This window comes from Sinocyclocheilus grahami, unplaced genomic scaffold (assembly GCF_001515645.1).
Source record: "Sinocyclocheilus grahami isolate Dianchi unplaced genomic scaffold, SAMN03320097.WGS_v1.1 scaffold290.1, whole genome shotgun sequence".
NCBI classification, from domain to species: domain Eukaryota; kingdom Metazoa; phylum Chordata; class Actinopteri; order Cypriniformes; family Cyprinidae; genus Sinocyclocheilus; species Sinocyclocheilus grahami.
In genome coordinates, this window is record NW_015505469.1 from 1004805 (window position 1) to 1017469 (window position 12665).

The window sequence follows — 12665 nt, forward strand, 5'->3', positions numbered from 1 at the left end:
GGCCCGCTCACAAGCCGCCCGAGTTGGGTCCCTGTGTTCCACCTCGCTGCCCCACTGCGGGTACGGCTGTGGTTCCGCTGGTCCCGCTTGTATGGTTTCTGGCCGCTTGGTCAGCGCTACCCAGCCCGTCTCGCTGGCTTCTGCGGACAATCAGCCTCGGCTATGCGATTCAGTTCGCCGGGCGCCCGCCGATGCCCCTGTTCTGGCGGTGGGTTACGGATCTGCGAGTTTTGAACCGGGCCCTTCATCGGCTACCGTTCAAGATGTTGATGCAGAAACACATCTTCGGGTGCGTCCGTCCCCGAGATTGGTTTACCCCTAGAGCAGGGGTGCCCCTAGAGCAGATCTCCAGACATGCTGGGGTCTACACAGATGCCTCCACCACCGGGTGGGGTGCCACGTACAACGGGCATGCAGTCTCAGGGGTTTGGACGGGCCCGCAGCTGCATTGGCACATCAATTGCCTAGAGTTGTTGGCAATGCGCCTTGCCTTGAACCGTCTCAAAGGGCGCTTACGAGGCAAGCACGTACTGGTCCGAATGGACAACACAGCGACTGTTGCGTTCATCAACCGACAAGGTGGTTTGTGCTCCCGTCGCGTGTTGCCCGCCACCTCCTCCTTTGGAGTCGGAAGGTTCTGAGGTCACTTCGTGCTGTTCACATTCCGGGCCTGCTCAACCGTACAGCCGACAAGTTGTCTCAAGCAATGCTCCCGGGAGAATGGCGACTCCATCCCCAGACGGTCCAGCTGATTTGGAGACGTTTCGGAGCCGCTCAAGTAGACCTGTTTGCTTCTCCAGAAACCTCTCACTGCCAGTTTTTCTACTCCCTGACCGAGGAAACACTCGGCACAGACGCACTGGCACACAGCTGGCCGCAGGGCCTACGCAAGTATGCGTTTCCCCCAGTGAGACTTCTCGCACAGACACTGTGCAAAATTGGGGAGGACGAGGAGCAAGTCTTGCTAGTGGCGCCGTATTGGCCCACTCGGAACTGGTTCCCCGAGCTAGTGCTCCTCGCAACAGCCCCTCCTTGGCCGATTCCTCTGAGGAAGGATCTACTGACTCAGAGACGGGGCAACGTTTGGCACCCGCGTCCAGACCTTTGGAAACTCCATGTCTGGTCCCTGGACGGGACGCGGAGGTTCTAGGTGACCTACCCCAGGAGGTAGTGAACACCATCACTTCGGCAAGAGCACCGTCTACGAGACACTCTTACGCCTTGAAGTGGAACCTGTTCGTCGAGTGGTGTTCTTCTCGCCGAGAAGACCCCCGGAGATGCCCGATTGCGGTCGTGTTTTCCTGTCTGCAGCAAGGGCTGGAGCGAAGGCTGTCTCCCTCCACCCTCAATGTCCAGGTTGCTGCTATTGCTGCGTACCATGACCCGGTAATGGGAAGTCCATAGGTAAGCATGACCTCGTCATCAGGTTCCTTAGAGGGGCCAGGAGGTTGAATCCTTCCCGGCCCCCCTCTATACCCTCTTGGGACCTGTCTCTAGTGCTAAAATCACTACAGCAGGGCCCACTCGAGCCTTTGCTCGTTTTAGACGTTTTAGCTTAACATCAAAAAGACAAGCCAAAATAACAGTTGATAACAGTTGCTGAAAATCAGACAATATTGTTAGCTGATGCTAACTGTCTAGCTAATTAGCTAGCCGATGCTAACTTGGTCATTTTTAAATATAAGTCCAAATATATTTATTCAACAAAGAATGTAATGTTCAGAACAAAGTAACTACAGTAATTATCATAGTGGGAAGTGATGCCCTCTGGGGGCATTTTACACCAAGTGGCCAGGGGTGTTTTACCCCACAGACAATAAAATAAAAATGATTATGAAAATATATTAATATTTTCCATAAATAAAATGTAATCTCTAACAATAGGCCTTATTGTTATATCATATAACTGTAAAAACTGTAAAACATTTTTTCTTACTGCTGAAAGTTAGATCACTCATGGTAAAATAATGTTCTCTCAGATACATGCACTGTAAGCTTCACGGTGAATACTTCTACATCACTCTTGTCAACGTAGTCCATAGCAACAACAAAAATATATCTTGACTCCATATAGTGGTTATTTTGAGAAAAACCAAGGTATTTTGAGCATTAAGACTATAATTTTACAGTCTCTGCACTGGCTACCTATTAAGTTCTGTATCACTTACAAAATATTATTACTTACCTATAAGGCCCTTAATGAGTTAGCTCCAGCGTACCTAACAAGTCTTCTACCACGCTACAATTCATCACGATCCCTAAGGTCCCAAAACTCTGGAAGTTGGTAGTTCCTAGGATAGCAAAGTCCACTAAAGGAGGTAGAGCTTTTTCACATTTGGCTCCCAAAGTCTGGAATAGCCTTCCTGATAACGTTCGGGGTTCAGACACTCTCTCTGTTTAAATCTAGATTACAGACCAGAGATGACCGAACACCTGAGAAGAGATGATGCCAACCCCCCAGAGGACCTCAGATGATGCCAACCCTCAAACAACATACAAAACTAAGTTTGATTGCAACATATAATCATTGCTGTTAATAGTGTTCACCGTCTGTTTGATTACATGACATTAACTAACTGTTAAGTGCACTTCATTTTACATGGGTCCACTGAGCTATTAACTACTGCAACTTGATAATTAAGGTTGTTGAAATCAAGAGCCAATTCAGTTCAGTGTGTGAATGAATCATTCAGACCAGTTTTGTGAACTGAATCAAAAACGTCAAAAGAATTACAAACGATATTTACAGGCAATGATGCGACAACTGATACAGAGTGGGAATGCTTGCTAAAAACTCACAGTGACTGTCAGTGTGAACGGGGCTAAATAGTAATGAATGCATTAGCAAGCACCACTAATAATTCTTACACAGGTACTGTGGTGGTTCCATGTTGATATGATATTCATGTGTTATGATATTGTACATGGAAATCCAAAAGTATTTAAAATGGTACTACCATAACTCCAAAAAAACTTTTTGTAAAGACAGAGAAAAGTAAAAAAGTACAAATGAATATGTCCCGTACATTCACACGTTTCACACATGCCGCGCATCCCCCGTGAAATAAGGTGTATTACCTGTCACTTGAGCACCTGTAAACAGAGCAGAGCGGCTCAGGGACTTCAGCAGCGGCCGCTGATTAATGACTCTGCCATATGAGAACTGCTTCTGTGTTTATAAAGACTTCATTGTTACTGAAGGTCAACATTAATGAGACACTTTATTTCTTTTTCATGATAGCATGGCGTGGTTGACCACGCTACCTTAACCCAGAACAAACGATGACAAGAACAACTAACGCTAACTATTCAGCTTTACACAGACAGTCATGAACACTCTGCCCACTCACAGTGATCCAATGACAGGGCCATTACATAAGCACACGGTTTGTGACGTCAGTGCAAAGCTACGAGACATCACTGCAGTCTCCTCAACTGAATGCACTAAACTGAATTTCACTCTCTACACCTTATTAAATTTCTCTGCTCAGAGGTAGAATGATCTGTTAATGGAGCAATAACAAAAAAGAATGCCCAAGATAGTCAAAATCTTGTTAAATATATATTTTTATATACGTTTATAATTAAATATGAGTATAATGAGTTATACTGGCTTTGTATTGTCATAAAAAGATGAAATTATCTGGTATTTTAAAAGACTTATTGACCTTGACACACAGTCATGAGTGTCTGCAGGGGTCCTCTCTATGATATAATTTCCAGCTTCAAGCTTTTTGAAAACGGTCTCCAAAGTCTATAAATTTGAAAACGCTGTTTTCGTGTTGTAGAGTTGACTGTGAAAACGAAGGTATTTAAAAACGATGACACATGTTTAGTCATGTGACACATACTGAACTAATAGATATCCATGTTTATACCGGTATTGTGCCTGTTATGTGCTACTTTCACACTGTTGCTAAAGATATGTTACTTCGTACACTCTTCATATCACAGTCCTGCAAAGGTGACAGAAAATGTATTAGCGATTGCTGTTTTGCGGCAAAACATGAGGGCAGTTGCGTTTTAGATCAGACATATAATGATGTATATGCAGCATACAGTATGCTGGTTTTTTCAGCAGGGAAGAAGAATTGCATGTAAACGTATTATGTCCGTTCCGTCTGTATCATCTCAGTGAGCTTTTATGAGGCTTTTCGCATGCGCAGGAAAGAGAATTTTATGTTTTCCGACGTTTCAATGTGGATGAGAAACTTTTGGAAAATGCCTGAATACGCTAGTGTGGACAGAGAGCATTTTGAAATGAAAACACCATTTTCAATTGTATCCGGATTAATGTAGACGTAGACACAGACTGCATGGCTAGATGCTTGATTTTATGCGCCTGTGGCAATGGGTTTGATTGAAACACCTGAATTCAATAATTAAGAGGTGTGTCCAAATAGTGCATTTCTTCTGCCACTTTAAATGTTCGGGCTCTTTAAAGTCAAGTGGACTCTGACTGACAAAATCATTTAGTATATGTGGATATATATGCAAATTAGTCCCCGCCTCCACTCAATCACACCTGCCGATTCTTGTTTTACAAGTGGTACAGTACCGAAAGTATCGATTAGTGGAGACTGCAATTCTTCCGGAACTGATGGGGGCAGGCAAGAGCATATGCCTAAAAGTGTTTCAGCCGGTCCTCAAAGGGTAAAAAATAAGAAAGAAAAAAACGCCTAGAAGCACACAGAAGAACTTAATGTGGAATACGGCGACGATATATGAATGTGATTGTGAAAGATTTAAATGAGAGCGCGCAGCTCTGAAAGCACTAGCGCAGCGCATGATTACGCACACACCTAACTGTCTGACAGCTTATAGCTTGTTCATTCATTGTGTATCCGTCCTTGGATTATCCTTATTAACATTATTGGCTAATATTATTGTTTTATATAATTGTTGTTTATGAATGGTTTAAAAAAAATATTTTCGGCCTGCCAGTATGTCAGTGAATTTTAACTACTGCTTGCATTCAGAATATAGGTGTGTGTGTGTGTGCTTGTGCGCGTGTATTATTAAGTACAGGTGCCACTAATGTTGCGTTTTTGTAATGTTAATTACAAGGGTTAATATTTAGTAGGAGTTAATATTTAAGTATTATTGCAATTTTTTCCAGTGGTATCGATTTGGTATCGAGTATCGTGTACTTTTAGTGGTATCGGTAGCGACTACTAGATTTTTGGTATCGTGACAGCCCTAGTTTGGACCAGAAACTGATTCCAAAAAAGAAGAGGAAGAATGAATTATAGGGTTGTGTACAAGTTGATATATCAGAATGGGAATGCATTTTATGCATTACTCTCAGCAACGTCGGACACGTAACAGTAATTGATATCATTAGCCTTTGGATTGACTATGTTATTAAACAGCTAATAATGCGTTGCTAATGTTACACAAATCACATTCCCATTCACCATCTCAGACAGCTACCATCTAAAAATCAACATCCTTAGGTAGAAATGCTTTGCTAATGATATGAAAAACTCCACCCTGAAAGCTGAGAGACGACCCCTGACCTCCTGTATCACTCTGAAAATCCAGAAGATGCACTTGTCAATCTCAGCATTCGTTTCCATTTCTAACATTAAACCATTCAGAATGGAGGAAAAAAAGTTCTTTCTGTGTTGCATTTTACACATTGGAAGAAACACACTAGGTCAAATGTTTATAGAAGACAAGAGCAGAAGGCAAGCATAGTTAACTTGTATAATAAGCGTTGTTACAGAGCATGTGCCTGTGGTACCTTTTCATCATCGTCGGTGAAGAGTGCTCCATTGGGACTCTTGTTGATGGCCTGTGTGACCCCGATGACCTCTCCATCACTGTTGTGGATGGGCATGCACAGCAGAGACTTGGTTTTATATCCGGTGAGTTTATCAATCTCATCACTGAAACGATGGTCCTACAAAAGAGGACAAGAGACAGTCACTCTCAGCTGAATGGGAACACTTATAATAACTGTTAGGAGAAGCCAAACTAATTAGAGGTGAAGTGTGTCATTGCTGTGCTGCTAGCGGCACTAAATAGAACTGCAAAAAACACAGAAAGTGACAGAAACATGAGAAACACTTCTTACCCTGCCTGGAGTAGAATATTTCTGGTCTCCACTGCTTTATAACACACTACCGAAAGATTGGAATAATTAAGATTTTTAAAAACAAGAAGTCTCTTATTCTCACCAAGGCTGCATTTATTTGATCAAAAATACAGTAAAAGTAATATTATCAAAAATTATTACAATTTAAAATAACCGTTATAATATTGAAATCATATATTATTCTAATAGGCTGATTAGCTGCTCAGCTATTTTCAATTATTATTGGCGTTCAATTATTAATAATGATTTTTAATATAATCATTGTTGAAAACAGTTCTTGCTGCTTAATATGTTTGTGGAAACCATAATACATTGTTGCAGAATTATTTGATGAATAGAAAGTTAATAGAACAGCTGTTATTTGAAATAGACATCTTTTGCAACTTCATAAATGTAATATATTTATCACTTTTCATCAATTTAATGCATACTTGCTGAACAAAAGTATTTTCTTTCTCTTTCTTTAAATTACCCAGACTTTTAAATGGTAGCGCATCACAATTTTCGCATAAATTTTCTTTTAAAAACAAGAAGTCTCTTATTCTCACCAAGGCTGCATTTATTTGATCAAAAATACAGTAAAAGTAATATTATCAAAAATTATTACAATTTAAAATAACCGTTATAATATTGAAATCATATATTATTCTAATAGGCTGATTAGCTGCTCAGCTATTTTCAATTATTATTGGCGTTCAATTATTAATAATGATTTTTAATATAATCATTGTTGAAAACAGTTCTTGCTGCTTAATATGTTTGTGGAAACCATAATACATTGTTGCAGAATTATTTGATGAATAGAAAGTTAATAGAACAGCTGTTATTTGAAATAGACATCTTTTGCAACTTCATAAATGTAATATATTTATCACTTTTCATCAATTTAATGCATACTTGCTGAACAAAAGTATTTTCTTTCTCTTTCTTTAAATTACCCAGACTTTTAAATGGTAGCGCATCACAATTTTCGCATACATTTTCAACAGCACAACTGTTTTCAACATTGATAATAATAAGAAATGCTTTTTTGAGCAGCAAATCAGCATATTAAAATGATTTCTGAAGGATTGTGTGACTCTGAAGACTGGAGTAATGATGCTGAAAATTCAGCTTTGATCACAGGAATAAATTACAGTTTAAAATGCAGTTATTTTAAATTACTCTATTTCACAATATTACAGTTTATTATTGATCAAATAAATGCAGCCTAATTATTAATTATTCCAAACTTTTGATTGGCATTGTAGCTTAACAGTATTTTAACATTAACAAACACTAACATTAAATACATCTTAACAGATTAGTTCATGTTCAAATATACAGAAATATCATGAAACTTTTAATTACGTCTTACATAATCTAAGTAGCTACAACTTATATATAATGCAATGACTTATCAATGACAGCTATTACAAAGTGTTAATATTTTTAATTAATATTAACTAATAATGTCCATGCCCATGTTTCCATCTCATGTTTGAATGGTCTCTGAAATGCTGAGTTTACTGCTATAAAAAATGCAGTTTTAATGATCTGCTCCGCTTGCTAAATGAAAAGGCAAACGCATTGACAGACTAATTAGAGAACTGCGAGCTGGCATCAACATCATCATCATCACCACAGCATCAGGACTATAACTGTAGAACAGGGAGGATGAAGTTTGTCTGAGCTGATCGATTCAGTAATCAATACTCAGATACTCTCACACAACTCATTATTTCACTGAGGCCCTTTATGGATCTCAGGGAATAATCAAACCAAAAACATCCCTCAGGGTCACAATAAAATACTCTCCTGTCTGTGTGACAGTCATTATCCGTATGGGATAATGTCATGTGAGTGACCTTGCCATTGATGCAGGAGTCAACAAATGTTAATGCTTCCTAACCCTAACTGAATTTCCACGGGCCTCAAATGAGAATCATTTAAGAATCAAATACAATGCTGCTGCTGGACAGAAAAAACAGCTTAAGATGGTGTGCTGGTGTTAGCTGGTGTTCAGTTTTGGTGTGGTGTCAGCTGATCTCCAAGACAGTGCCCAAAACTCCTCTAAAACCATCAAATCCAGAAACAAAATCCAGAAGAAACCACCTTTTTAAAATACTCTCCTGTCTGTGTGACAGTCATTATCCGTATGGGATAATGTCATGTGAGTGACCTTGCCATTGATGCAGGAGTCAACAAATGTTAATGCTTCCTACCCCTAACTGAATTTCCACGGGCCTCAAATGAGAATCATTTAAGAATCAAATACAATGCTGCTGCTGGACAGAAAAAACAGCTTAAGGTGGTGTGCTGGTGTTAGCTGGTGTTCAGTTTTGGTGTGGTGTCAGCTGATCTCCAAGACAGTGCCCAAAACTCCTCTAAAACCATCAAATCCAGAAACAAAATCCAGAAGAAACCACCTTTCGCCGTTTTTTTTAAAAATCCAGTGGGATAATTATAGACTTGAGTCAGGTTAGACGCCATACTGAATTTAACACAGATGCAAGTTATGCTGTGAGGGATAGACTTGTACAATGACACGCACTGTATAAAGGTCCCAGATCACACAACTTTCAAAATTGTTTTACTACCGAAAGTTTCGGAAGGATTCTTAAAGGATTCGTTTTTTTCTCCCATTAGGATGGATTCCAAATTAAAATAGACATTCCATTAGCAAATCTGTTCTCGACGAACTAAGAACTGTCATTGTATTCCTGCTTCACCTGTTATGCATCAGGAAAGATTGCTCTTTCTCCATCAAAAGTGATATCAGTCAAATGTGTTCCTTTCTATCTGACAAGTAATTATTCATATGGGAAAATGTAGTATGACTGACCTCGCAACAGATGCCCCAAGCTTCATGATCTTGAATTTCTATCTCATAATTTGGAAAATTGTAACAGATCAAAGTAAGAGTTCTTTGGCTATTACTTTGGTCCCTTTACAACTGTTTTCATATTGAAATTACAATATAAATTCCATGTTCATGATCATTTGGAACAGATGTATCATAGGACTTGTACAATGACACGCACTGTATAAAGGTCCCAGATCACACAACTTTCAAAATTGTTTTACTACCGAAAGTTTCGGAAGGATTCTTAAAGGATTCGTTTTTTTCTCCCATTAGGATGGAATCCAAATTAAATTAGCAAATCTGTTCTCGACGAACTAAGAACTGTCATTGTATTCCTGCCTCACCTGTTATGCATCAGGAAAGATTGCTCTTTCTCCATCAAAAGTGATATCAGTCAAATTTGTTCCTTTCTATCTGACAAGTAATTATTCATATGGGAAAATGTAGTATGACTGACCTCGCAACAGATGCCCCAAGCTTCATCATCTTGAATTTCTATCTCATAATTTGGAAAATTGTAACAGATCAAAGTAAGAGTTATTATTAGGGCTATTACTTTGGTCCCTTTACAACTGTTTTCATATTGAAATTACAATATAAATTCCATGTTCATGATCATTTGGAACAGATGTATCATAAAAATTCATCTGGCATTAGGAGGTTTTAGATGCTTTTACAAACATTGAATGACTTTAACATTACTTCAACATTAACACTTTGAATTAAAATAGCAACTTTTTTTTTTATTCTGCATGACTTTAATACCTTTACATTTGATCGTAAGTATAGCAGAACGCCCATCAGAATAATTCTTTAGATTTTTTTTAAACAATTATTTGATTTCTGCTTCACCTGCTATGCATCGGGAGTTTCCCCATCAATAATTGTCTCTGTAAAATACTTTCCTGCCTAACTGATAATTATTTATCCAATGATCCTTCAGTTAAAATAAATAAATAAAATCATTGTTTGGAACAAAAATAAATACTAATAACAAAATAACCTGAAAAATAGGATTTTCACTTTATTCAATAGGATAAATTGATCAATCATATGCACATTAAGACTTTTGGACTAGAAACAATCAACTTCTATTTCACTTAATATGTGCTGACCTGTCTATATGATAATTAATTATCCATATGGGAAAATGTAATGTGAGTGACCTCACCATGGACCCTACTGTATGGTAACAACGTATTCCTAATCCCAGAGCAATTTCTATCATTATTTGGAAACCATCCTAAAACATTCTAAATGGCTGTAGGACTTAAAAAGAATCCTAAAAGAATTAAATAAGAAAATGCAAAATCATACATAGGAATTTGACTTTAAGTAAGTTCTTATTTGACTGATACTTTTATCCCTTTACAACTGTGGTTCCAAACACACATCCTTGAAGGTTTTTCTTTCTTTCTTTCTTTCTTTCGGACAAGAAGCAATCACTTTATTCCTGCTTTCACCTGATATGCATCGGGAATGCTGACAGTTTCCCCATGTTCAGCCACATATCCAATGATGCCCTTTCCCCAGGGCACCTGCACCTCATCCGAGTTACTGAGAGAGGGCAACACTGTGGTTCCAGCATGAACGTCAAAGAACTTGGACACCAGAGTCTTTTTACTGGCCGGTCCCTCCACCAGGAACAGGGAGCAGCGGTCAGCATCCACCATGATGCACACAAACACCAGGATCTTGTAGCTGAGACTGGTCAAATCCAGGTCGTTGGAGATGTCTTTGACGAGCTCCAGGAAGAACTCCCTCTCGTTGTGCTCCTTCAGGTAGTATTTGTAGTCTACGGCGGTGGAGGGGTACTGAGGGATGTTGACCCGGGACTCCAGCAGCGCGGAGAGGATGTGCGCGGTGGTTGGCGGCAGAGAGCTGGCTTTACGCAGCAGCGCGCGTCTCCTCATGCTGGTCAGCGGCTCCTGGGCTCTGGAGTTAACATGTTCGTCGTAAGTCCTGTTGGCGTTGATGGCTTTGGACCTGGCGAAGGTTTTTCTCAGCTCTTTCTGCGACGCTCGTCTCTGCAGCCCGTCGCTTCTGCTCGCCCAGCTGTCTTTGCCGCACGCGTTCGCCGCTTTCTCCACTTCCGCGCTGGAGTTCGCCGGAGTTTTAGTGGCGTGATGGTTCTTCATCCACTTTTCCACCATACTTGCCTTGGCTTTTCTGTTCAGATAGTCCTGTAATAATTCCGGGTGCTCGTCTAGAAAACTTTCAACATCGGAAAACACCATGTTTGACCCTGCCATTGCTGCCGCGACGGTCATCTGTAAACGAAATGAGAGAGACGCGCGTTTTGCACGGTCATTTATGTGAGCTTGCAAACTTCAAACAACAGATCCTCCGCGAGAGGAGCGGAGTTTACGCATGCTGCGATGCTGAGCAACTCGCTCTCGTTCATTCTAAAGCAGCGCCAGTGAGATGCTGCGACAGAGCGCTTCGCAGGTGCATCGCTGACGACACGATCACGCATCCCTCCCTCCATCCTCTTCGAAACTGGGCTGTTTTATTATAAGGACGCTCATCCTCGGTGACACTGGGAAATGGAGTCCCAATGGCTTTTCAAAACTCTCGTGATTATTGTGACGTCGCAAGCAATGCCTAAATGGTTGTATGCGTGTGGTTATTTTGCGCCAAACCTCTAGTATCTACTGTACGGGATCTGTTCAATTAAATCACTAATTCACTATTTCCCTGTGTAAAGTTGCAGCTCCATCGTCCTCTAGTGGAAAAATTGAGTTCTGCAGCTGACCAACAGCATGACCACATCCTTGAATGTGAGGGGGTTCCTGGCGCAGACCCTCACCCACGCGCATACTACACTCTTTAAAACAAAGGTTGTTTCTTTCCATTGTCATATAGAAGAAATGCCTTCTTTTCTTAGTGAGAAGAACCATTTCCCACTATAAAGAAAACTTTTTTACAATGGAAAGTTTCAATTAAGGTTAAAGGTTCTTCATAGAACCACTGATACCGATACAGAATCTTAATTTTAAGAGTGTAGACAGAGTTCATAAAGGACATCAGCTTTCAGTGTTAACTGGGGCGAGAACTTTAGCGGCTTTCCTCATAAATAGTCATGATAGCAATCTATGTAAGCTGTCACGAAAACAAATTTTCCCCATTTCGTGATAATAACAAATCTGGGAAACACAAACCGCATAGGGCTGAGTTATTAGTGTCTTTTTATAACTCATGCACTTTTCAGATCACGTCGCCACATCACTTCACGTCTGTCGACAGTATAGTGAAATCTCTACTTGTCATTACATCTTTCTCCTAACAGTAAGAATTTCGATCGAGATAACATACAATCTATTGGCAAGTGCAGCGAATAGGCCTATCACAATCTATCACAAACTTTAAACTAGCATTTTTTGTTTTTAACTACATAATGCCTTCAAGTCAATTTCATTACAGGGTTCCCTACATATTTGTGTCGAATTCATTTACCAGCCTGTCAATATTCTGATTTATGTGCTCTTCTCTGAATACAAAGCTTAGCTTGCATGTGGTAGTATTACACAGATTCCCTTTATGCTTCTTGAAGATTTACTGAAATCATAATGTTTTGCTATTAATCCCTGTACACACTATTTTTTAAGCCAAATGCTGGGTTCAACCTGTTGGGTCATTTTTTATATTTTTTTTCTTACCCAGGTGCTGGGTCATTTTTAATGCTGGGTCGTTTTATATATATATTTTTTTATTTTTTGT

General features: G+C 39.8%; 1 protein-coding gene across 1 annotated transcript in view; it reads right to left on the reverse strand.

Annotated features, from left to right (window-relative positions):
* LOC107600733 (dual 3',5'-cyclic-AMP and -GMP phosphodiesterase 11A-like) overlaps positions 1-11337 on the reverse strand; it is a 77818-nt gene extending 66481 nt beyond the window's left edge. Inside the window, exons 1-2 of the mRNA XM_016292691.1 lie at positions 10409-11337; positions 5747-5905 (exon numbers count right to left, since the gene is read on the reverse strand). Coding sequence (XP_016148177.1) covers positions 5747-5905; positions 10409-11215 — 966 coding nt within the window. The 5' untranslated portion in view covers positions 11216-11337. The remainder of the gene's footprint in view (positions 1-5746; positions 5906-10408) is intronic.
* Between the last annotated feature and the right edge of the window lie 1328 nt (positions 11338-12665).